The sequence below is a fragment of the Delphinus delphis genome, chromosome 4, assembly GCF_949987515.2.
Source record: "Delphinus delphis chromosome 4, mDelDel1.2, whole genome shotgun sequence".
NCBI lineage: Eukaryota > Metazoa > Chordata > Mammalia > Artiodactyla > Delphinidae > Delphinus > Delphinus delphis.
In genome coordinates this window covers 83,780,933-83,808,287 of record NC_082686.1, presented here as the reverse complement: position 1 = coordinate 83,808,287, position 27,355 = coordinate 83,780,933, and the positions used below count along the sequence as shown (strand labels likewise).

The window sequence follows — 27,355 nt, the reverse complement described above, 5'->3', positions numbered from 1 at the left end:
AATTTGGATTCCTTTTATTTTCTTTTCTTCTCTGATTGCTGTGGCTAAAACTTCCAAAACTATGTTGAATAAGAGTGGTGAGAGTGGGCAACCTTGTCTTGTTCCTGATCTTAGTGGAAATGCTTTCAGTTTTTCACCATTGAGGATGATGTTTGCTGTGGGCTTGTCATATATGGCCTTTATTATGTTGAGGAAAGTTCCCTCTATGCCTACTTTCTGGAGGGTTTTTATCATAAATGGGTGTTGAATTTTGTCAAAAGCTTTCTCTGCATCTATTGAGATGATCATATGGTTTTTCTCCTTCAGTTTGTTAATATGGTTTATCACATTGATAGATTTGCGTATATTGAAGAATCCTTGCATTCCTGGAATAAACCCCACTTGATCATGGTGTATGATCCTTTTAATGTGCTGTTGGATTCAGTTTGCTAGTATTTTGTTGAGGAATTTTGCATCTATGTTCATCAGTGATATTGGCCTGTAGTTTTCTTTCTTTGTGACATTTTTCTCTGGTTTTGGTATCAGGGTGATGGTGGCCTCGTAGAATGAGTTTGGGAGTGTTCCTCCCTCTGCTATATTTTGGAAGAGTTTGAGAAGTATAGGTGTTAGCTCTTCTCTAAATGTTTGATAGAATTCGCCTGTGAAGCCATCTGGTCCTGGGCTTTTGTTTGTTGGAAGATTTTTAATCACAGTTTCAATTTCAGTGCTTGTGATTGGTCTGTTCATATTTTCTATTTCTTCCTGATTCAGTCTTGGCAGGTTGTGCATTTCTAAGAATTTGTCCATTTCTTCCAGATTGTCCATTTTATTGGCATAGAGTTGCTTGTAGTAATCTCTCATGATCTCTTTTATTTCTGCAGTGTCAGTTGTTACCTCTCCTTTTTCATTTCTAATTCTATTGATTTGAGTCTTCTCCCTTTTTTTCTTGATGAGTCTGGCTAATGGTTTATCAATTTTGTTTATCTTCTCAAAGAACCAGCTTTTAGTTTTATTGATCTTTGCTACAGTTTTCTTCATTTCTTTTTCATTTATTTCTGATCTGATCTTTATGATTTCTTTCCTTCTGCTAACTTGGGGTTTTTGTTTTGTTTTTCTTTCTCTAATTGCTTTAGGTGTTAAGGTTAGGTTGTTTATTTCAGATGTTTCTTGTTTCTTAAGGTAGGATTGTATTGCTATAAACTTCCTTCTTAGAACTGCTTTTGCTGCATCCCATAGTTTTTGGATCGTCGTGTTTTCATTGTCATTTGTCTCTAGGTATTTTGTTTTTTTTTTTGGTGGTACGCGGGCCTCTCACTGTTGTGGCCTCTCCCGTTGCGGAGCAACAGGCTCCTGACGCACAGGCTCAGCGGCAGTGGCTCACGGGCCCAGCTGCTCCGTGGCATGTGGGATCTTCCCAGACCGGGGCATGAACCTGTGTCCCCTGCATCGGCAGGCGGACTCTCAACCACTGCGCCACCAGGGAAGCCCTCTAGGTATTTTTTGATTTCCTCTTTGATTTCTTCAGTTATCTCTTGGTTATTAAGTAGTGTATTGTTTAGCCTCCATGTGTTTGTATTTTTTACAGATCTTTTCCTGTAATTGATACCTAGACTCATAGCATTGTGGTCGGAAAAGATACTTGATATGATTTCAATTTTCTTAAATTTACCAAGGCTTGATTTGTGACCCAAGATATGATCTATCCTGGAGACTGTTCCATGTGCACTTGAGAAGAAAGTGTATTCTGTTGTTTTTGGGTGGAATGTCCTATAAATATCAATTAAGTCCATCTTGTTTAATGTAGCATTTAGAGCTTGTGTTTCCTTATTTATTTTCATTTTGGATGATCTGTCCATTGGTGAAAGTTGGGTGTTAAAGGCCCCTACTACGATCGTGTTACTGTCGATTTCCCCTTTTATGGCTGTTAGTACTTGACTTATGTATTGAGGTGGTCCTATGTTGGGTACATAAATATTTACAATTGTTATATCTTCTTCTTGGATTGATCCCTTGATCATTAGGTAGTGTCCCTCTTTGTCCCTTGTAATAGTCTTTGTTTTAAAGTCTATTTTGTCTGATACTAGAATTGCTATGCCAGCTTTCTTTTGATTTCCATTTGCCTGAAAAAGAACATCTTTTTCTGTCCCCTCACTTTCAGTCTGTATGTGTCCCTAGGTCTGAAGTGGGTCTCTTGTAGGCAACATATATATGGGTCTTGTTTTTGTATCCATTCAGCCAGTCTATGTCTTTTGGTGGGAGCATTTAATCCATTTACATTTAAGGTAATTATCGATATGTATGTCCTATTACCATTTTCTTAATTGTTTGGGGTTTGTCATTGTAGTTCTTTTCCTTCTCTTGTGTTTCCTGCCTAAAGAAGTTCCTTTAGCATTTGTTGTAAAGCTGGTTTGGTGGTGCTGAATTCTCTTAGCTTTTGCTTGTCTGTAAAGATTTTAATTTCTCCGTTAAATCTGAATGAGATCCCTGCTGGGTAGAGTAATCTTGGTTGTAGGTTCTTCCCCTTCATCACTTTAAATATGTCCTGCCACTTCCTTCTGGCTTGCAGAATTTCTGCTGAAAGATCAGCTGTTAACCTTATGGGGATTCCCTTGTATGTAATTTGTTGTTTTTCCCTTGCTGCTTTTAATATTTTTTCTTTGTATTTAATTTTTGATAGTTTGATTGATATGTGTCTTGGTGTGTTTCTCCTTGGATTTATCCTATACGGGACTCTGTGTGCTTCCTGGAGTTGATTAACTATTTCCTTTCCCATATTAGGGAAGTTTTCAACTGTAATCTCTTCAAGTATTTTCTCAGTCCCTTTCATTTTCTCTTCGTCTTCTGGGACCCCTATAATTCGAATGTTGGTGCATTTAATGTTGTCCCAGAGGTCTTTGAGACTGTCCTCACTTTTCTTCATTTTTTTTTTCTTTATTCTGCTCTGCAGTAGTTTAATAATTTCCACTATTTTATCTTCCAGGTCACTTATCTGTTTTTCTGCCTCAGTTATTCTGCTAGTGATCCCTTCTAGAGAATTTTTAATTTCATTTATTGTGTTGTTCATCACTGTCTGTTTGCTCTTTAGTTCTTCTACGTCCTTGTTAAACATTTCTTGTATTTTCTCCATTCTATTTCCAAGATTTTGGATCATCTTTACTATCATTATTCTGAATTCTTTTTCAGGTAGACTCCCTATTTCCTTTTCATTTGTTAGGTCTGGTGGGTTTCCACCTTGCTCCTTCATCTGCTGTGTGTTTCTCTGTCTTCTCATTTTACTTAACTTACTGTGTTTGGAGTCTCCTTTTCACAGCCTGCACGTTCGTAGTTCCCATTGTTTTTGCTTTCTGCCCCCAGTGGCTAAGGTTGGTTCCATGAGTTGTGTAGGCTTCCTGGTGGAGGGGACTAGTGCCTGTGTTCTGGTGGATGAGGCTGGATCTTGTCTTTCTGGTGGGCAGGTGCACGTCTGGTGGTGTGTTTTGGGGTGTCTGTGGCCTTATTATGATTTTAGGCAGCCTCTGTGCTAATGGGTAGGGTTGTGTTCCTATCTTGCTAGTTGTTTGGCATAGGGTGTTCTGCACTGGAGCTTGCTGGTCGTTGAGTGGAACTGGATCTTGGTGATGAGATGGAGATCTCTGGGAGATTTTCACCGTTTGATATTATGTGGAGCTGGGAGGTCTCTTGTGGACCAATGTCCTGAGAACTTGGCTCTCCCGTCTCAGCTGCATGGCCCTGACACCTGGCTGGAGCACCAAGAGCTTGTCATCCACACGGCTCAGAATAAAAGGGAGGGAAAAAAAAAAGAAAGAAGAAGAGAAAATAAAATAAAATAAAGTTATTAAAATAAAAAATAATTATTAAAAAAATTTTTTAAGTAATAAAAAAAAAGAAAGAAAGAAGAGAGCAACCAAACCAAACAAAAACCCCCCCAATGATAACAAGCACTAAAAACTATACTAAAAAAAAAAAGAAAAACGGACAGACATAACACTAGGACAAATGGTTAAAGCAAAGCTATACAGACAAAATCATACACAGAAGCATACACATACACACTCACAAAAAAAGAAAAAGGGAAAAAAATATATATATATTGTTGTTCCCAAAGTCCACTTCCTCAATTTTGGGATGCTTCGTTGTCTATTCAGGTATTCCACAGATGCAGGGTACATCAAGTTGAATGTGGATATTTAATCTGCTCCTCCTGAGGCTGCTGGTAGAGATTTCCCATTCTCTTCTTTGTTCGCACAGCTCCTGGGGTTCAGCTTTGGATTTGGCCCCAACTCTGCGTGTAGGTCGCCTGAGGGCGTCTGTTCTTCGCTCAGACAGGACGGGGTTAAAGGAGCCGCTGACTCGGGGGCTCTGGCTCACTCAGGCCAGGGGGAGGGAGGGCACGGAGTTCGGGGCAAGCCTGCAGCAGCAGAGGCCAGTGTGACATTGCAACAGCCTGAGGCACACCATGTATTCTCCCGGAGAAGTTGTCCCTGGATCATGGGACCCTGACAGTGGCGGGCTGCACAGGCTCCCGGGAGGGGAGGTGTGAATAGTGACCTGTGCTTGCACACAGCCTTCTTGGTGGCCGCAGCAGCAGCCTAAATGTCTCATGCCCATCTCTGGGGTCTGCGCTGACAGCTATGGCTCGCGCCTGTCTCTGGAGCTCCTTTAAGCGCGCTCTTAATCCCCTCTCCTCGTGCACCAGGAAACAAAGAGGGAAGAAAAAGTCTCTTGCCTCTTCAGCAGCTCCAGACTTTTCCCGGACTCCCTCCCGGCTAGCTGTGGCACACTTGCCCCCTTCAGGCTGTGTTCATGCTGCCAGTCCTCTCCCTGTGATCCGACCGAAGCCCGAGCCTCAGCTCCCAGCCCCCGCCTGTCCCGGCAGGTGAGCAGACAAGCCTCTTGGGCTGGTGAGTGCTGGTCAGCACCGATCCTCTGTGCGGGAATCTCTCTGCTTTGCTCTCCGCACCCCTGTTGCTGCGCTCTCCTCTGTGGCTCAGAAGCTTCCCCCATCTGCCACCCACAGTCTCTGCCTGCAAAGGGGCTTCCTAGTGTGTGGAAAACTTTCCTCCTTCACAGCTCCCTCCCACTGGTGCAGGTCCCGTCCCTATTCTTTTGCCTCTGTTTTTTCTTTTGCCCTACCCAGGTATGTGGGGAGTTTCTTGCCTTTTGGGAGGTCCAACGTCTTCTGCCAGCATTCAGTAGGTGTTCTGTAGGAGTTGTCCCACATTTAGATGTATTTCTGATGTATTTGTGGGGAGGAATGTGATCTCCATATCTCTTCCGCCATCTTGAAGCTCCTCCAGAGGTAAAATTTTTAATCTTGTCATTTTAATTTGTTTTCCTTTTATATGTATCACAACATTGGTTTTAATTTTTACTCACAGTTTCCTATATTTGTCACCCCCATATTTTAGATCCTGATTTTTCTTTACTCATACTATTAGTTTCTCTTCCTTTTTCAATCTCTTTCTACAGTCTTGGACATCACCTTTTATATAACACCACTGGATTTATATAATTCCAGTACTCCTTTACCCAAGTCACTCCCCAACTCAAAAACCTTCACTGGATCCCCATTGCCTACTGAATTAAATCCAGAACCTTTATCCTTACACTTAAGACATATTCCATGTTTCTTATCTTTTCTTCTAAAATATGATCCTATATGTACTTCCAACAAGAATGGGGCTTCCCCATGGACCTCACGTAAAGAGTGTACTTCCTGCTTCCATGTCCTTACACGTGCCGTTCCCTCTGCCCAGAATGCCCTCCTCTCCCTCTCTGCCTGAGGAATCCTACCTTCCTTGGAAACAAGCTCACATGCCATCTTCTGCGCATGCCCTAAACAAATGCAGACAAGAAGAAAGGTCATGCTTACCGGCACTTTCATTTTAAATTCATCTCGATAGTACTTAATGCCAATGTCAGTGAATGTCCTCTGGATAAAGCAGGATGGACGAAGAATGAATATAAGCTGCAAGTTTCCTGGAAATGCTACCTGGAATGATCATAAAAAATGTCAGGGCAAATGTCACATCCATTGGTCTCCTCTTGCCCAAGATTACAGATGACAAAGTTAAAGTGGACACCATGGATACCAAGAATTAGAATATATTTCACAGGATTTCACAGCTGAAAGAGCTCTTACTGGTCACATAATCTAAACCCCTCCTTAAAAGCAAAACCAAACCAAACAAACAAAAAGATTTTCTGATTAAAAAAACAATTTATACACTTTATAGAAAAATTGAGAAATTAATAAAAGTATACATTAGAATAAGAAAACCACCCATGATTTCATAACCATTCTTAATATTTCAATTTAATTATTTCTAGGCTATTTTCTCTGCTTAAATATCTAGCGTAAACTCAACCTGTAGAAATATTTTGCAACCTGCCTTTTAATTTAATATTATACCATGAGCTTTTATTTCTGTTATTAAAAATTCTTTGGAAATATTTTTATGGGTGTAACCAATCCCTTATTACTAGTGATTTAGGCTCCTCCATATTTTTAGTATTATAAATAACACTAAAATGAAATCTTTATCCACATTTTAGAGCATAGCTTCCTAGAAAAATTGCTGAGTCAAAGATTTAGTATTTTAAGGGTTCTTAATGCATCTTATTGCTAAGTTGCTTTCAGGAAGCACTGTTCTCATCTTGAGGTAAGATTCTGAGAAATGAGATAACAAATTCATGTAACAACTTAGTGTCAAAATTGGGAATCCAAGTCTCCCATCACTCATGGCTTTCCATTCTTCCAGTGGTTCTCAAGAACAACCTGCTGAAGTGCTTGTTAAAATATAGTCTGGTCTTGGGACTTCCCTGGTGGCACAGTGATTAAGAATCCACCTGCCAATGCAGGGGACACGGGTTTGAGCCCTGGTCCAGGAAGATCCCACATGTCGTGGAGCAACTAAGCCCATGAGCTACAACTACTGAGCCTGCGCTCTAGAGTCCACGAGCCACAACTACTGAAGCCTGCATGCCTAGAGCCCATGCTCTGCAACAAGAGAAGACACCACAATGAGAAGCCCGCGCACCACAACAAAGAGTAGCTCCCACTCGCCACAACTAGAAAAAGCCCGTGCGTAGCAACAAAGACCCAATGCAGCAATAAATAAATAAATAAATAAACTTATTTTAAAAATCATAATAATCTGGTCTTTACCCTGAAATATTCTGATTCATTAGGACTGGGATAAAGTCCAGATATCTGTATTTTTAACAAGCACCTGAAGAGATTCTGACTGGTAGTCAGGTTTTCAGATCCCCGCACTATAGGATTTTTCACACATAAAGGTGATCAATGTAATTCTTGGACACATTAGTCTCAAGTATTAGATGAGTCAAATATTGTCTATGAATCCTGGGAAACCACAACTCTCTGGAGGCCAGAACTCTGGAATGGTCATGGGCACTGTCTAAATCCTCGGGGCATCAACCGTCGTTGTAGTTATCCCTCAAATAAATATGGTAGGGAATTCCCTGGTGGTGCAGTGGTTAAGAATCTGCCTGCCATTGCAGGGGACATGGGTTTGAGCCCTGCTCCAGGAAGATCCCACATGCCACAGAGCAACTAAGCCCGTGGACCACAACTACTGAGCCCGTGTGCCACAACTACTGAAGCCCATGCGCCTAGAGCCCGTGCTCTGCGACAGGAGAAGCCACCACAATGAGAAGCCTGTGCACCACAATGAAGAGTAGCCCCCGCTCACTGCAACTAGAGAAAGCCCACATGCAGCTAGGAAGACCCAGCACAGCCAAAAATAAAGTAATTAAATAAATTAAAAAATTAAAAAAGTAAACCAAAGGGACAAAACAATCCATGCACAAAGAGAAGGGAGTCTTCCATTCCCTCATCTTTGAAATTCAAGTTCCTAAACAGAAGATCCTTATATTTTTTTATGTCTGGACAGGACAAATGAGCTGAGACACTATTTGTGTATCTGGATGAGGCTCCAAAGTGATCTGAGAGAGACTCTGTATGTGTCCATGTCCCTATGTGTGACTGCTTCTGTAAGTAGGCATAACTGAGGCTTCAAACATCCCTCTTCCATTCCAGCCTCTACATTACCATCCTACCATATCCCATCATCTTCAGCCAGTCCCAACTGCCCCAGGGAGGCATGCTTTGGTGGAAATGTTGGTGTGGCTGGCCCTGAGGTGTCTTTGCCTGCTCATGTGGCTGAGTTCCCTGGTCTGAGGTCCCTACAGCTAAAGGATGCATGTACTTGCCGGAAGGCAACAAATAGGGGTAAACATCAGACTAATAAGATGGAAAAGGAAGCCTATCCAAGGTTCTGCAATTTAATGCCAAAAGCAAGCACCTATCGTATCACTTTTTTTGGCTTTGCCAGTGTCCTTCTAATTTGTGAAAAAATAATTTGAAAACTAAAATGAAGACTGCCTTAAATTAGGTGATCCCCAAAGCAAACCCTAAGATAAGAATTTGGGTCTAAAGAGTTTACTGAGGAGGTGATCCCGGGAAAAAGAGTTAGGGAGTATGGGGGCGCTGGTGAGACAGTGATGGCTAGAGAGCCCGTGTATCAGTGAAGGGGGACTGCTGCGGGCAGAAAAGGCCGGGACCCTCCAAAATTCTGTACGGAACGTACCTCAGAACTGTCCCACTGAGGGGTGCAGAAGCTGGGGTTTTTATCCACCAACGCCCGTAACTCAGTAGCTGCAGGTCACTGCTGGAGCATTAACTTCCCAGCACTCCCTACCCACTCCTCTCCAGTGACCAGAGAGGTCAATAAGGTAAACAGACTCAGGAAGCCTTTGACATGCTCAGGAATCATCTGTAAGTGACCTTCAGGTGGCAGAGCGGATATGGACATGACACAACAGCCTCTGCTACAAAGACCTTCCCAAAATTTGGCATAAAATGACTTCCACTTCCCCATGACTTTGATGTGAAATAGTTGAATAGACAATTTAAATGACCTTTATAATAAGAGCACAAAAATAAATATTTACAGCTATTCGTGTCAAGGATGCTTTTACGGAGCTCCACTTGTCCCTTCGTCTGTCGATAACAATGACGAATCCGATGCTGGCAGCCTCCACACTGCAAAAAAGGGTGTGGTCAGTATCAGACACAGTGAAACACATGGGTTCTGTGGGGCTCCTTCAGCAGAACAATTCCACTGTCTCCGTGTCACTCCAGGCTCGCTGTGTAAACACCCTGCACAGCAGGAGGGGATAACCGGGTCTGACTTCCCTGATAAAGGAACCAGCTTCCTCTCCTCATCTGAGCCTGGCAGCCTTCACAAAACAGAAGGCATGTCTCAAACCCTCTCAAGGGCTCTGTTTCTCGCTGGCAAACGTATGAAACACCCAACGAGCACAAGAACTCATGTCAGTCGGGCACCACATGTCGCAGTGTAGGCAGAGGACCTCGAGGTTGAGCTCTGCCATCTTTCCACTCCCAAGACAGACATTCAAGGAGCTATCAACATCCTTCCCTAGGAGTCAGTCCCAGAGGTGTTCAGAAATAACACAGGTCAATGGGGAAAACAACCCCCTTCCAGTGCCTGGTCACAAATGGCCAGAAAACCATAGGCACAAGAAGGTATCAACTTCATGAAAAACAAAAAAAAAGCTGTTTGGTCCCCTCTGAAGTCCCCACAAAATTCTCACAAATTTTTTAAAACTAAAGCCCTAAAAGGGAAAACATTTTTCTTCTCGCTCTTTGGGAGAAACTATGGGAAGAAAGAGCAAGGGCTTTGGAATCTGGTTCATATCCTACTGCGCCTCTTACTAGCACTGAGACTTGGGGTCATCACCTAACCTCTCTAACGCTGCTCCCTAATCTGTAAGATAAGAACAATACCACCAATAACGAAGTGGTTAAGAGCACTAATTCTGAAGCCAGCCTGCCTAGGTTTGAAACATGAATTTTTATATAAATATGAACTTATATATTGTGTACTTGTGTGGAAGGGAAGTTACTTAACCTCTAGTTTCTCAGACTCCTCATTTGTAAAGTAGGAACAATAATAGTACCTGTCGAGTTGATGTGAGTACTGTAGAGTTGATGTGAGGATTAAATGAGTACGTATAGATGTATAAGATGCTCAGAATAATGCCTGACACTTGACAACACTGTATAAGTACTACTATTATGATGATTTCTTATGTGCTTGTCATGAAGATTAAAAGATATCAAGGTCACAAAAAGTAGCTGGCCTATAGTAAACCTTCAGTAACTCTCTAATTTGGGTAAAAGGTGAGCTTTACCCTAAAAAAGTATATGTATGCAAATAAGGCAGAAGATCTAAGCAAATTCTGCAAGATAACATAAATAGCTGATCCGAAGTAAGCATTATTGGGCCAACCCATTATCACAGTTCCACATTGACCCAGGTTCTCTCACTGGAAACATTTTCCACTCCAGGCCACAGTGCAAGGAAGGGTGCTCCTACTGGTTGGAAGAGGCAGGGATCAGAGACTAAAGATACAACTGTGGCCGGAATTTGAGGGGCATAGCTGTCAAGAGGGGAAGCCTCAGAGAGGAAACCCCAGAAGTTTTCATGGAAATTCCCCTTTAATGCTTAGCCAACTCCTGGGCTCTATGATTTTAGGTGAGACTCCAGGAGTCTGGCAGAGAATAGCAACTGCACATGTCAGAACTGATGAGAAATTATGAAGCTTGCATAGTTCTGGGGAGAGACAACTGGTATTTGGGCCCAGCCAGAAGAGGCAGACTTTGATGAACACCCTGGGCATTCAGGTGAAACTCTATAAAGGCCATACTCTAGGATAAATGAAACACCATAGGAGTTTCCACAGGATTAAGGCTACACTCCAGGAGTAAGGACAAAACAGGAATAAACTTGCCCAAAGCAAAACTAAAACCAGGCCTCAAAAAGATTAAGGTGAGTCACCAGTATTTTAACTGCCAGTGCATATATATGTATAACCGAATTGCTTTGCTGTACACTAGAAACTAACACAACATTGTAAATCAACTATACTTCAATTAAAAGTTTTTTAAAGATGCATTATTTCAACAGAGAACTATAATCCATAATAAAGAATCAAATGAACCTTCTAGAATTACAAAACATCAATGTCTGAAATTAAGAACTCATTCAATTTGCTTAATAGCAGATTGAACACAGCAGAAGACAGGATAAGTGAAATAAGACAGATCAATTAAAAATATTCAAACTGAAACACAGGGGGAAAATGGAAAGAAAAGAATGTAAAGGAGATGTGGGACATGAACAGAAGTCCCAGAAGGAGAGGAGAGAGTGTACGTTACAGAAACAATACTTGAAAAAATAATGAAGAAATTTCCATATCTGATCAACGACATCATCTCACAGATTCAAGCAGCTCTTCCAATACCAAGCAGGATAAATGTAAAGAAAAGCTCACCTAGACATATCAGAGCCAAGTAGCTGAAAATTAAAGATAAGGAGAAAATTCTTAAAAGCAACTGGTGAAAAAAGATACATTACCTTCAGAGTAACATTAAAAATAATCACTGATTTTCAAACTATGGAAGCCACAATCCAATGATATATGTTCAGAGTATTTTTTTTGTTTTATTTATTCATTTATTCATTCATTCATTCATTCATTCATTCATTTATGGCTGTGTTGGGTCTTCGTTGCTGCACGCGGGCTTTCTCTAGTTGCAGAGAGCAGGGGCTACTCTTCGTTGCGGTGTGTGGGCTTCTCATCATGGTGGCTTCTCTTGTTGTGGAGCATAGGCTCTAGGCATGCGGGCTTCAGTAGCTGCAGCATGCAGGCTCAGTAGTTGTGGCTCGCAGGCTCTAGAGCAGAGGCTCAGTAGTCGTGGCACACAGGCTTAATTACTCCATGGCATGTGGGATCTTCCTGGACCAGGGCTCAAACCCGTGTCCCCTGCATTGGCAGGTGGATTCTTAACCACTGCGCAACCAGGGAAGTCCCTGTTCAGAGTATTGACCTAAAAAACTATTCATTTAGAATTCTATACTCACTGACAATCTATTTTAAAAAATGAAGGTGGGCTTACCTATTACTCTGGTAATAGGCAAATGAATGTTCCTAAAAGGAAATAATCCCACATGGTAACCTCAATCTCCAAGAAGGAATACAGGGCACTGTATATATTAAGTATGTGGATAAATATTATCAACTATGCTTTTATTTCACTAAAAGACTATTGACTATTCAAAGCAAAAATAATAACAAAGTATTATTAAATATAATATATATGTAAAATGATATGTACTGTAACACTAGAGAAACCATTGCTCTTTTAATAGAAGAGTTAAAATGTAATACTGAAAATATTTGAATGATTCAAGGGTGGGCAGGTGCTATAGACTGAATTGTGTCCCCCTCAAATTCATATGTTGAAGCTCTATCAATGTGACTGTAACTGGAGATAGGGCCTGCAAGGAAGTGATAAAGGTTAAATAAGGTCATAAGTGTGGAGTCCTAATTCAACAGGGCTGGTGCCCTTACAAGAAGAGGAAGAGACACCAGAGCTCTCTCTGCCATGTGAGAACACTGTAAGAATACAGCTGTCAGCAGTCAGAAAGAGAGCCTTACCAGAAACGGAATCAGCTGAAACCTTGATCTTTGACTTCTAACCTCCAGAACCATGAGAAAAGAAATTTCTGTTGGTTAAGCCAGCAGTCTATGGTATTTTGTTATGGCAGCCAGAGCAGACTAATATGGCAGGAAAGGAGGAAAAAGGAACAAGTCACAGATGGTACAAATAGCAAGATGGTAAATTTAAACACAACCAATCTCAATAATCACATTAACTGGAAATGTTCTATATGACTCCATTAAAAAGGCAAATAGTGTCAGGGTGAAAATACTGATTACAAGAGATAGTGATTGCACTTTAAACATAAAGACAGATACATTAAAAGAAAGAGGATGGTAAAAGATATGCCATGCAGTCAGTAATCATAAGAAAGCCAGTGTGGCTATATTAATATTAGAAAAAGTAGGGTCAAAGAGAGGGAGTGTTGGCAGAGATAAATGATTCATAAAAATAAAAAAGTCAGGGCTTCCCTGGTGGCTCAGTGGTTGAGAGTCCGCCCGCCGATGCAGGGTACACGGGTTCGTGCCCCGGTCTGGGAGGAAGGATCCCATATGCCGCGGAGCGGCTGGGCCCATGAGCCATGGCCGCTGAGCCTGCGCATCCAGAGCCTGTGCTCCGCAACGGGAGAGGCCACAACAGTGAGAGGCCCGCGTACCGCAAAAAAAAATAAAAATAAAAAAGTCCATAGATAGCTAGTGGGAAGCTGCGGTATAGCACAGAGAGATCAGCTCTGTGCTTTGTGATGACTTAGTGGGGTGGGATGGGGAGGGTGGGAGGGAGGCTCATGAGGAAGGGAATACAGGTATACATATAGCTGATTCATTTTGTTGTACAGCAGAAACTAACACAACATTGTAAAGCAATTATAATCCAATAAAGAAATATATAAAAATAAATAAATAGTTTATTAGGAAGATATAACAATCCTAAATGTGTATGTATGAAGTAACATTGATTCAAAATACATTAATAAAAATTTATAGAACTAAAAGAAAAATAGTTAAATCCACAATCAAAGTTAATGATTTTAACACTTCTCTCCTAATAACTGATAGAACAAACAGTCAAAAAATCAGCAAGGATATAGACTTGACTTTGAAGAACTCAGCGTCCATTCTTTTTAGAAGGACACGGGACATTCATCAAATAGTCCATTATCCTAGGCCACGAAGCAAATTTCAACACATTTTAAAGAACTGCAATCATACAGGTTGTATTTCTGATCACCATGGAATTAAATTGGAACTCTATTATTCTGTTTTATTTTTCATTTCCTTCCTCCCCCCCTCCATCCCTCCCTTCCTTCCTTCCTCCCTTTCTTCCTTCCTTCTTTCCTCTCTCTCTTTCTTTCCAATCCTTTTCTTTTCTTTGGGTTTAACTGCCATTGTATTTTTTTAACTTCTTAAGGTAGAAGATTGTATCATTGATCTTTCCTATCTTCCTATCTTCCCTCATAAGTATTTAAAGCTATAATTCTCTCCTAAACACTGCTTTAGCTACATCATGTAAATGTTGATATATTGTTTTCATTATTGTTCAGCTAAAAGTGTTTTCTAATTTCCTTTATGATTTCTTCTTTAGTTTATGGATTATTTAGAGGTGGTTGCTTAGCTTCCAAATATTTTTTTTTCTAATCAACGATAATAAAATCAGAATAGTGGTTTCCTTGGGGAAGGGAAGGGGTAGGAGTGCAGATATTGATAGAAAAGAAGCAGGAGGAAACCTTCACAGAAATATTCTATACCCTCTTCTGGGTGGTTGTTACATGATGTATAGACAGGTAAATATTCATCGAGCTATACAGTTGAGATGTGTATACTTTATGTAAATTATAACTCAGCTTAAAAACCCAAGGAATTAAATGAATTCAAGTTGTGAAAAAGGAAAAATATTATACAACTTAAAAACAACGATCCATACTTATCGAGTGCACAGTAGGTGTCAGGCACTGATCAAAAGGCATACAACAATGACCAAAACAGTTCTGTAGTACAGCAAAAACAAACCAACATCAATAACAACAATAATTTTAGACAACAGCTACTTTAATCTTCAGCTCCTATCATTTATCAGGCATCTTTATTTTTTAATCTTAATCTCATGAAATAGATACTGTTATCTCCATTTTACAGATGAGGAAACAAAGACTGATAGAAATAAAATAACTTGCTTGATATCACACTAGCAAAACTGGATTTCAAACTCAGAGCTCTCTGATAGCAATGCTTACACTCTTAACCCCACCCCATGGCTCCCCTTCAATTTTTTTCTCACAACAGATGTGCCTGTATCTTGTGGCAGTTTTATTTTGTATATTTTGCTGTTACTGGTGTTTTCTATTTCTTTTCTTTTTTCTTTAAAACAAATAATTATTCAATTCAGTGTTCTAAGAGAGTATCTAGGGCTCTTCAGCAAGATGGAGCTGGGAGAGGCTCAGCAATATAATATAGTTTGTAAACACAGGATGTTCTTTGATCTATGAAATAAACAGCTGCCAGCATAGGTGGCTTCCCCAGCCAAACCAAGGGCAAATGTCCCTCAAAACAAGGCTCTTCTCAGTTCCCTGCAGATCAAGGCCCAAGACCAGAGCATCTGGGTAAACAGGGTGGGATCTGCTGGGAATATACCTGTGTACATAAAGGACTGTGTCTCCTGACACAACTGTGTACAGGCCACAGTTGTGTACGGCCATAATTCAGAAAAAAGAGTTAATGAATCATGACAATGATTTTGAATATAGTCCCTCCCATAAGGAATACATTCTAAAAAAACATGCAGTAATATCAGCTACTGAGGGGTTTATTTTTCCACCCTATCTGGCTCAACAAAAGGGTCAAAACCTCAACTAAACCAAATGCAGAGGAAATGGGGTTTCTAGACAACACATTTCTTTAGGGAACATTTGGCTGTTTTAATCCCTATTGTTCTTTTGAACACTAAGGTCCTATGATAGATTAGCTGCATGAATACTATTTAATAAAATCCTCACAACCAGGTTGGTGATAATATTTCCACTTTATAAATTAGGAAAATCACCCTCAAAGGTGATTAAAACATAATAATAACTTGTCCAAAGTAACACGCTACGTGCAGAGCCAAGATTCAAATCTTCTGACTCCAAGAGCAATGCTCAAGCCACAAAACCCACAGTCTCTTAGTGTGGAAAATCTTTTCACACTATATTCCTTCATTTCCAGTCTTAGTAACTCCTCTGTAACAAATATAATTGAATTTTTGATGAGTCAAAATTTGAATATGACTAAGTATAAATATATGAGTGTAAGAGATTGAGGTAAATGTGTTCTGACCCCAAAATACCAGTTTTGTGGTTGATATGGTACATGTTTTCTTAATTAAGCTCTAATATTAATATATTTTCTATGATTTGCCTTTTTCAGTAAGCTAGGTATAGAAAATATTTAATTAACTGAAATTTTACTGCATTGCCATAAGACTGAGTCAAATGTAGGGCGACCAACCATCCTGGTTTGTCCAGAATACCCTCCCCAACATGGGTGGGCATCATCCAACCCACTGAGGGCCTGAATAGAACAAAAATTTGAAGGAAGAGGGGATTCATGCTCTCTCTCGGTCTGAGTGTTGAGCTGGGACATGGATCTTCTGCCCTCAGTGCTTCTGATTCTCAGGCCTTCAGACGAGGACTGAAATCTACAAAATTGGCTCTTTGGCTTTTAGGCCTTCAAACTACACCACTGGCCTTCCTGGGTCCCCAGTCTGCAGAGGGCAGATTGTGAGACTTCTCACCCTCCATAATTGGATAAGCCAATGCATTATAATAAATCTATACCTATATCTATATCTACATCTATATCTATATATCAGGGTTCTCTAGAGAAACAGAACCAATAAGGTATATATTGATATATATCAAAAAGAGATTTATTATAAGAATTGGCTCATGCAGTTATAGAGACCAAAAAGTCCCATGATCTGCCATCTGCAAGCTAACGAACCAGAAATGCTAGTGGTGTAACTCAATCCAAGTTCAAGGCCAGAGAATGGCGGAACTGATGATCTAAAGCCTGATCTGAGTCTAAAAGCCCAAAAACCAGGAGCACTGATATCCAGGGGCAAGAAAAGATGGATGTCCAAGCTCAAGTAGAGAGAGAATTCACCCTTACTCTGCCTTTTTATTCTATTCAGGCGCTCAATGGATTGGATGATACCCACTCACATTGGGGAGGGCAATCTGCTTTACTCAGTTCATGAATTCAAATGTTAATCTCTTCCAGAAATATCTTCGTAGACACGTCCAAAAATAATGTTTTACCAGCTAAATGGGCATCCCTTAGCCCAATCAGGTTGACTCATAAAATTAACCATAATATATATATATATATATATCTTATTGGTTCTGTTTCTCTGGAGAACTCTGATTAATACATAGGGAGAGTCAAGAAAAGAGGGGATGGAGATAAAATCATTCCCAGAAAAGTTCACCCTAAGTGCAAAGATACTGAAAAGAGTCCTCATACCTCAGGGTACTGACTAGAGAAAGACTCAAAGAGGCAGTGTTGGAAAGACAAGCCTTCTGGGAGAGAAAAGGAGATGAAAGGAGAGGTGGTAACTGTGTGGTAAACACAAAAAGAACCAAGAGATAAAATTTAGCATCCTGCAAGACAAAAAAAAAAAAAAAAAAAAAAAAAATCAAGGATACACACCCTTCCCCTTAACTTCCAAAAAAAGTTTTTTAAGTCCACCAATAAAAGAAACTATATTTAGCTATACTAACAAAAGATGGTGTTCTTGAACTAGGAATCTTATAAACCACCCCAAACCACCAAACCTGTTTAGTAATTGCAAAGATGCAAGCAGTATTCATCTATATAAGTCTACTATAAAGGGGAAAAAAAGAGAATAAGAATCAAAACTTTTTAACTTCAAGAGAATGAGGAGACAAACCACAAATTTTTTTTAAAGAAAATATTTACAAAAGACATATTGGATAAAGAACCATTATCCAAAATACAAGGAACTTTTAAAATTTAACAATAAGAAAACAAACCACCCAATTAAAAACTGGGCAAAAACCCAAAACAGATACCTCACAAAAGAATATATTCAGGTGGAAAATAAGCATATGAAAAGATGTTTAACAACATATGTCATTAGGAAATTGCAAGTTAAAACTACAATGATATTCCACTGTACATCTATTAGAATGACCAAAATCCTAAATACTGACAATACCAAATTTTGGCAAGGATGTGGAGGAACAGGAACCCTCATTTATTGCTGGTGGGTATTCAAAGTGGTACAGTCACTTTGAAATACTATCTGGCAGTTTCTTACAAAACTAAACATACTCATACCATGTAATCCAACAAGTGTACTCCTTGGTATTTACCTAAATAAGTTGAAAACTTATGTCCACACAAAACCTCACATATGGATGTTTACTGCAGCTTTATTCATAATTGTCAAAACTTGGAAGCAACCAAGATTTCTTTCAGTAGGTGAATGGATAAACTGTAGTATATCCAGACAGCGAAACATTATTCAGTAATAAAAAGAAATGAGTTGTCAAGTCATGAAAAGACATGGAAGAAATTTAAATGCATATTACTAAGTGAAAGAAGTCAGTCTTAGAAGGCTATATACTGTACGATTACAACTACATAACATTGTGCACACTGCAAAACTATGGAGACAGTAAAAATCAGTGGTTGCTAGGGGTTGGGGGTGGGAGCATGTGACGGATGAACAGGTGGAGCACAGAGGATTTTTAGGGCAGTGAAACTATTCTGTATGACACTATAATGGTGGATACATGTCAACATACATTTGTCCAAACCCAAAGTATGTAGAACACCAAGACTGAACCCTAATATACATTATGGACTCTGGGGGTTAATGATGTGTCAATGTAGGTTCATCAGTGGTAACAAATGTACCACTCTGGTGCTGGATGTTAATGGGGAGGTTGGGTGTGGGGGGGGGCAGGGAGTATATGGGAAATATCTGAAATTTCCACTCAATTTTGCTGTAAACTTTAAAAAAGTCTATTAAAAAACTTTTTAGATAATGAAAATTCCTTCAAAAAATTAGTCATTAAGCAGACAAAAAGCTGTAACAGCTCTCCAAACTGAATTACATGTCTATAAAGAATCATGTAGAGGATGGGGTACAGGTGACACTTTAAATAAGAAACTCAAAAACCAAGAACAGAAATAGGACTTTTCTAATATGTAAAGAAACGAAGAAATAGTCAGAAAATTTTTCTGATTGAAGTCAGAAAAATAAAAGGAGAAGCAAAATCATATGAGAAATGGAGTCTAAATAACAAGATACCAAGCAATAACATATGTGAACAAAAGTTTAATAAGGGACAGTAAATAGCATAAAGAAAACAAACAAGTGAATGAAAATGAAAAAAAAAAGGAAACAATAACAAAGGTCAGAAAGAAAGTGGTGGAAACAGGCCAGACTGAAAAAGAAGCAACATATTTTTAACTGGAGTCCATAAGACTAAAAGTAAAACAAAGGAACAAAAATAATACTTACAAGTATAATACAAGAAAACTTTCCAAAAACAATAAATGACCTGATTCTACATAAACCTGAAAAGGACTAGCAGGCACCTGGGAAAACTGATCTGAAACAATCAACTCTGAGACATATCCTAGTAAAACTGTTAGGCTTAAAGTAAAAATTCTAAGCACCTCTAGGAAAAAGATCAAATAATTTACCAGGAGAAGAGAAACAGACAGGCACCATGCTTTTCTAAAGTAGTATACAAATCATGAAGAGAATGGAACAACATTCTACAACAATTCATGAAGAAAATGTGTGAACCAAGAATTTTTTATCCTGACAAGCTGGCTTTCAAGTATTAAGGCAATAGAAAAACAGTTATAAACATGTAAAAAAAAAACTCAGGGAATTCTGTATCTATAAGCCCCTTTTGAAGAATCTAGTAAGATTGTCCTTCATCCAATTAAGAGATAACTTGGGGAAACTGCAGCAAAGGGATTAATTTAACATATTTAATCGTAAGTCTAATACTAACCATGGTAGGAAAATAAGATATAGAAATAATCCAAGTTAAAAGATAGAAGGAAAAAGGAGAAGGGGAGAGAAAAGAATAAGTTCATTGATTGTTGTAATAAGCAACAGGTGGGAATCAATGGATATTACTGAAAACTAAAAAACCAGATAGTAAATTGTTATATTTTAGAAAAGGGACTAAGGGCATTAAAAAGGCATAAATACAAGGACAAAATCACAAATCTTTCTAAATATCAAAAGAAGTTAAAAAATTAAAAAGGAAAGAAAACATATCATGTAGAGAAATACAGTAAATATAACATAATACACCTAGTAGTTATAACATGAAATATATGTTGCTATTTTATGGGGGTGGGACGAATTGGAAGATTGGGATTGACATATATACACTACTAGGTATAGAATAGATAACTAATGAAAACATACTGTTTACCACAGGTAACCCTACTCAATGATCTGTGGTGACCTAAATGGGAAGGAAATCTAAAAAAGCGTGGATATATGTATACGTGTAACTGATTCACTTTGCTGTAGAGCAGAAACTAACACAGCATTGTAAAGGAACTATATTCCGATAAAAATTAATTAAAAAATAAATAATGACGAAATTGAGATCAAATATATCAGTCATATGAACAGGCTTAATGCACTTAATATAAGAAAAAGATTTTCAATTTGACTTACAAAGTAAAAACCGACTATATACTATATCCAAGAAAAAGATCTAGAACAAAGTAATTCAGAAAGGCTAAAAATAAAGGAATAGGCAAAAGTGTACTAGGCAAATGGAAACAATAGCAAGGGGTTTCAGTCTTGGTATCAAAGTAGAATTTAAGCCATAAAGCATTAAACATTACAAGAAACACTTGTTAATGCTAAAAGTCACAATTCACAATGGAGATATAACAGTCATAAATATCTATGCTCCAAATACCCTAATAACCAGTTTTTTAAAAGCAGAAACTACAGGAGATACAAGGAAACAGACAGAAATACATTTTACATAGGAGATTTTAATACACCACTTTCAGTACAAGACAGAATAGACAACATATCAATAAGGTTATAGAATACCTAAAACATAATCAAAAAGGAAGAGCTAATTGAAATGTATTGGACTTTATCTCCTGATAATACAGGATTCATCTTCTTTTCAAGCACACATGGAACATCCACAAAAATTAGTCATGATATAGGGCTACAAAGAAAACACCTGAAATTTTAAAAACCTTCTATTAAACAACTCTTCAGTCAGGGGGTAATATAAAATATAATTAGAGAATTGCTAAAATACAGTGATAATGAAAATATTGGGGGTTGGCCAAAAAGTTCGTTCGGGTTTTTCTGTACGATCTTACAGCAAAACCCAAACGAACTTTTTGGCCAATGCAAAACTACACATCAGAATTTATGGGCTACATTCAAAGCAGTGATCAAGAAAATTCATAACACTCAAAAAATGAGAAAAAACTTCCAACTCAAAAAATGAGAAAAAAAAAAGCAACCCCAAAGAAAGCACAATGAAGAAGATATTAAAGAGAAAGGCAGAGTGAATAAGGTAGAAAAGAGAAAAGCCAATTGATCTAATTAAAAAACCAGAATCCCATTGTTAATTTTTTTATTTTTTATTTATTTATTTATTTTTATATCTAATAGGATTTTTATTGTAGAAGACATTGCTAACAGCCTACCCAATCACCATTGCCATTTCTCCATCCTTTTCAGAATCCCATTTTTTAAATAGATCTTTATTGGAGTATGATTGCTTCACAATACTGTGTTAGTCTCTGTCGTACAACAAAAGGAATCAGCCATATGCACACATACATCCCCACATCCCCTCCCCAACGAGCCTCCCTCCCACCCTCCCCATCCCACCTCTCTAGTCATCGCAAAGCACTAAGCTGATCTCCCTGTGCTATGCTGCTGCTTCCCACTAGCTATTTTACATTCGGTAGTGTATATATGTCGATGCTACTCTTACTTTGCCCCAGCCTCCCCCTCCCCCATCCCCCGGGTCCTCAAGTCCATTCTCTATGTCTACCTCTTTATTCCTGCCCTGAAACTAGGCTCATCAGTACCTTTTTTTTTTTTCAGATTCCATATATATGCTTTAGTATACAGTATTTGTTTTTCTCTTTCTGACTTACTTCACTCTGTATGACAGACTCTAGGTCCATCCACCTGACTACAAATAACTCAATTTCCTTTCTTTTTATGGCTGAGTAATATTCCATGGTATATATGTGCCACATCTTCTTTATCCATTCATCTGTCGATGGACATTTAAGTTGGTTCCATGTCTTGTCTATTGTAAATAGTGCTGCAATGAACATTGCGGTACATGTCTCTTTTTGAATTATGGTTTTCTCAGGGTATATGCCCAGTAGTGGAATTGCTGGGTCATATGGTAGTTCTATTTTTAGTTTTTTAAGGAACCTCCATACTGTTCTCTATAGTGGCTGTATCAATTTACATTCCCACCAACAGTGCAGAAGGGTTCCTTTTTCTCCACACCCTTTCCAGCATTTATTGTTTCTAGATTTTTTGATAATGGCCATTCTGACCGGTGTGAAGTGATACCTCACTGTAGTTTTCATTTACATTTCTCTAATAATTAGTGATGTTGAGCATCTTTTTATGTGCCTCTTGGCCATTTGTATGTCTTCTTTGGTGAAATGTCTATTTAGGTCTTCCACCCATTTTTTAATTGAATTGTTTGTTTTTTGAAATTGAGCTCCATGAGCTGTTTGTATATTTTGGAGATTAACCGTTTGTCTGTTGTTTCATTTGCAAATATTTTCTCCCATTCTGAGGGTTGTCTTTTGTCTTGTTTATGGTTTCCTTTGTTGTGCAAAACCTTTGAAGTTTCATTAGGTCCCATTTGTTTATTCTTGTTTTTATTTCCATTACTCTAGGAGGTGGGTCAAAAAAGATCTTGCTGTGGTTTATGTCTACCACTGCGCCACCGGGGAAGCCCTGTGGTTTATGTCAAAGAGTGTTTTTCCTATGTTTTCAGAATCCCATTTTTTAAATTAACAAAATAAATAAGCCACTAACTCACTTAATCAAGGGGGGAAAAAAAGGACAAAGCACAGATAAACTAAGAAATAGCAAAGGGAAAATAACCACTGAAACACAAGAAAATTTGTTTTAGGAAAATTACTTTGCATACCTCTATGCAAAGAAACTTAAAAACCAAGACAAAAATAGGTAATTTCCTAGGAAAATACAGTTTACCAAAATTGATCTCATTAGAAATGTAAAGCTTAAACAGACCAATGTCCATAGAGGAAATAAAGTTATCAAGGCCCAGATTCACAGGGGAATTTCACAGGGGAATTGACATCATCAATGACTGTATAAAGTCCCAATGCCACAAAAATAGTTTCCAAGCCTAAAAACTGAAAGAAAACTTCAAAATGCTATTTATGAAGCAAGTATGACAACGATACCTAAACCTAATTCAGTACCAGATAAAATTACCAGTTAATGGATATGATGGTAGAGCTATCCCATTTACAATAGCAACAAACATAAAATATTTAGGAATAAGCTTAACAATAAATATACAAAACTATGTCAGGAAAATTTTAAACACTCCTAAAAGACACAAAAGTAGATTTTAACACATGGAAAGACTTTTCTTTTTCTTGATAGGATGATTTTAACACCATATATATGTCACTTTTTCCTGAGTAAATTTATAAATTTAACAGTCTCAATGACAAGACCAACAAGCTTTCTTTTTCTTTTTCTTTTTTTTAATGGAGATAGACATAGAAAGAAAACAAGAAAGAATAGTAGGAAAACATGAAAAAAGTAAGTAAAGCTTAAGGACCTGGGAGGGGAGGGGGAATTAATCCTAGAAGATATTAAACATACTTAACTCCTCATAATTAAAATAGTATATTACTCACTTATGAATAGGCAGACCAATTGGCTCTCAAATTACTGAAGTGAAGATGAGCTTTTAAAATTAATGGTGTTAGGATAACTGAATAGCCATTTGGGAAAAGATAAACTTAGATCTATACTTCATACCACACACAGAAATAAACACCAACTGTATCAGGGCTAACTGTAAAAAGTGAAATCATACTGTATTACAAGAAAGCTTGGGTGAATTCCTCTATAACCCAGGTATACAAAAGTTTTCTGACAATGACTCAAAATCCAGATGCAATAAAAGAAACACTGATATATTTGATGACATAAAAACTTCACATGGCAAAAAATATCCTAAGCAGAGTTAAAGGACAAACGAAAAACTGAGAGAAAATATATGGAACATACATCACAGATAAAGGGCTAATATCCCTAATCCATAAAGAATTCTTAAAAGTGACAGGAAAATAAAGATAGAAAACTCAATGGGAAAAAAGAGCAAAGACATGAACTGACAATTTTTATATATATATATATATATATATACATATATGTATGTATTGTATATGATATATACCATATATCCATATATTAAAATGTAAAGTGATAGATGAAAAATACAAAAGAAAGTTAAAAACACAGAGGAGAGATTCAGAAGATGTAATGTCCCTCTAATTTGAGTTCCAGAGGCAGAAAACAGAGTTGTAAGAAAGAAATAAGCAAAGAAATGACAGAAAAAAAAATTCTAAGCCTAAGAGAGACTTGACTCTTCTGTTCAAAGGCCCAGCAGAATGAAAGAAAAAGTTTGAAATTTCAAACCTGCAAAACATAAAGAAAAAACCACAAAAGCTTCCTATGGGGAGAAAGAAGCAGCTTACCTATGAAGACTCAGATCCTTGTTACAAGGATCAACCTTTTATCAGTAACACTGAATGCCAGAAATCAACGGATGAATGTTATTTTACATAAATTCCATACTCAGACTGTCAGACAAGTGTGAGGTCAAAGTGAGCCATTTTCTGACATTCAAGATCTTGTAAGATTCACTTACCATACACCCTTTCTACAAAAGAAATAATTTGAAAGTTTTTTTTAATGAAAATGAAATCCCAAAAAGAATGAATGACCTTCCCAGAGACAGAATAAAAAGCAATCCCAGGTTGACAGCCTGTAGCCGGTGGTTTACACAGCAACCACCTTGAATTATAAGAGTAGCTCAGAGAGGCTCAAAAGAATTTGTCTAATGTATGCATTAGACAAATTCTATGATAAAGAATCCATAAGATATTAATAATGCAATAGGTATACGCCATTCTATAAACAAGAGGAAAAAAAGAAAGGCAATTAGAAATGCTAGGGGAAAAGGTATATAAAAAGTCATTGTCCGAGTCTGAAATGAATTAAATTGTGGCATGATTGTGAGCAACCCATGGAGTATGAGAAAAGAGAACCTATTTTACCTTAACATTTATAGCATTCTCCTTTGAGTGACACAGGTTTAATGACTTAGGATTACATCTCTCACTCTAGATGTCCAATTATATTACATATATAAATGCATTCTACTGATTTCTATTATTTAGGATCAACCTATAATCAAAGAAAAAAACATATATAGTAAGATGTAAAATACATTATAAATCTTAGTAATGGAAAGAAATTGGAATATAGGTAGAAGAACTTGAAGGATGAGAGTAAAGAAAGATATAAATGCACAGTAGTAAATCAACAAGTACAACTGGCCCTCCATATATGTAGGTTCCGCATCTGTGGATACAGAGGGCTGACTGTACTGTGCAATTTTGTATAAGGGATTTGAGCATGAGCAAATTTAGGTATCCTCAAGGGTCTTGGAACCAATCCCCTGTTTATACCAAGGGATGACCATATTGTCTACTATTTATTTTATTATTTATACTATTTACTTATTTACTAATTATTACATGACTTTTTACTATTTATTACTTACTATTTTAAGAAAGCCTGAAAATGATAGGGAAGGAGGATTCATAGTTAGTCCACTATATTAAACATTAAGGGACTCTAGGCATTATTTATTTATTTATTTATGCGGTACGTGGGCCCCTCACCGTTGTGGCCTCTCCCATTGCGGAGCACAGGCTCCAGACGCGCAGGCTCAGCGGCCATGGCTCACGGGCCCAGCCGCTCCGCGGCATGTGGGATCTTCCCAGACCAGGGCACGAACCCGTGTCCCCTGCATCGGCAGGCGGACTCTCAACCACTGCGCCACCAGGGAAGCCCTGACTGAATAATCTTTACAACTTAAGTGGGATGATAAACATTGCATTAAATTTTTTAAAATTTTTTAATTTTATTTATTTTTGGCTGCATTGGGTCTTCGTTACTGCATATGGACTTTTCTCTGGTTGCGGCAAGCAAGGGCTACTCTTCGTTGCAGTGCACAGGCTTCTCACTGCAGTGGCTTCTCTTGTTGTGGAGCACGGGCTCTAGGCGCACGGGTTTCAGTAGTTGTGGCACACGGGCTCAGTAGTTGTGGCTCGCAGGCTCTAGAGCGCAGGCTCAGTAGTTGTAGCGCACGGGTTTAGTTGCTCCGCAGCATGTGGGATTTTCCTGGACCAGGGCTCGAACCCGTGTCCCCTGCATTGGCAGGCAGATTCTTAACCACTGTGCCACCAGGGAAGCCCAACTGCATTAAATTTAGTAATAATGTCCACTAAGTATTATCAGTCCGAATATTCTAGCTTAAAAGTCATCATACTTTTTCTGTAAAGAACCAGAGTAAATATTTTAGGCTTTGCAGGCCATATGGTCTCTGCCTCAATTACTGAACTCTGCTGTGATAGCTCAACAGCAGAGCTACAACATTGAATCACTTTGCTGTACACCAGGAACTAACACAACATTGTAAATCAAGTATACTTCGATATAAAAAATAAAATAAAATAAAAATCTTTTCTCCACATCCTCACCAACACTTGTTATTTTTTTTGTATTTTTGATAATAGCCATTCTGATAGATGTGAGGTGATATCTCACTGTGGTTTTGATTTGCATTTCCCTGATGAGTAGTGATGTTGAGCATCTTTTCATGTGCCTGTTGGCCAACTGCTTATCTTCCCTGGAAAAATATCTATTCAGATCCTCTGCCCATTTTTTAACTAGGGTGTTTGTTTTTTGATGTTGAATTACATGAGTTTTTTGTATATTTTGGAGAATTAACCCCTTATCAGATATATCATTTGCAAATATCTTCTTCCATTCAGTAGGTGGCCTTTTTGTTTTACTGATAGTTTCCTTTGCTGTGCAAAAGCTTTTTAGTTTGATGTACTCCCAGTTGTTTATTTTTGCTTTTGTTTTCCTTGTCTATGGAGACATATCCAAAAAAATCTACAAAGACTATGTCAAAGAGCATAGAGTCTATGTTTTCTTCTAGAAGATTTATGGTTTCAGGTCTTACATTTAAGTCTTTAATCCATTTTGAATTTATTTTGTGCATGTATGTGAGAGAGTAGTCTAGCTTGATTCTTTTGCATATAGCTATCCAGTTTTCCCAACACCACTTGTTCAAGAAGCTGTCTTTTCTCCATTGTATATTCTTGGCTGTTTCTCATAAATTAATTGCTCATATGACTGTGGGTTCATTTCTGGGCTCTCTATTCTGTTCCATTGATGTATGTATCTGTTTTTGTGCCAGTGCCATACTGTTTTGATTACTGTAGCTTTGTAGTATAGTTTTAAATCAGGGCGTGTGATCCTCCAGCTTTGTTCTTCTTTCTTAAGATTGTTTTGGCTATTCGGGATCTGTTGTGTCTCCATACCAATTTTAGAATTATTTGGTCTAAACAAAATTGATGAACCTTTAGCCAGACTCATCAAGAAAAAAAGAGATGGTCTAAATTAATAAAATCAGAAATGAAAAAGAAG

General features: G+C 38.2%; 1 protein-coding gene across 1 annotated transcript in view; it reads right to left on the bottom strand.

Annotated features, from left to right (window-relative positions):
- Nucleotides 1-27,355, bottom strand: part of MCF2L2 (MCF.2 cell line derived transforming sequence-like 2) — a 221,633-nt gene that overhangs the window by 152,343 nt on the left and 41,935 nt on the right. Inside the window, exons 4-5 of the mRNA XM_060011057.1 lie at nucleotides 8,956-9,046; nucleotides 5,852-5,971 (exon numbers count right to left, since the gene is read on the bottom strand). Coding sequence (XP_059867040.1) covers nucleotides 5,852-5,971; nucleotides 8,956-9,046 — 211 coding nt within the window. The remainder of the gene's footprint in view (nucleotides 1-5,851; nucleotides 5,972-8,955; nucleotides 9,047-27,355) is intronic.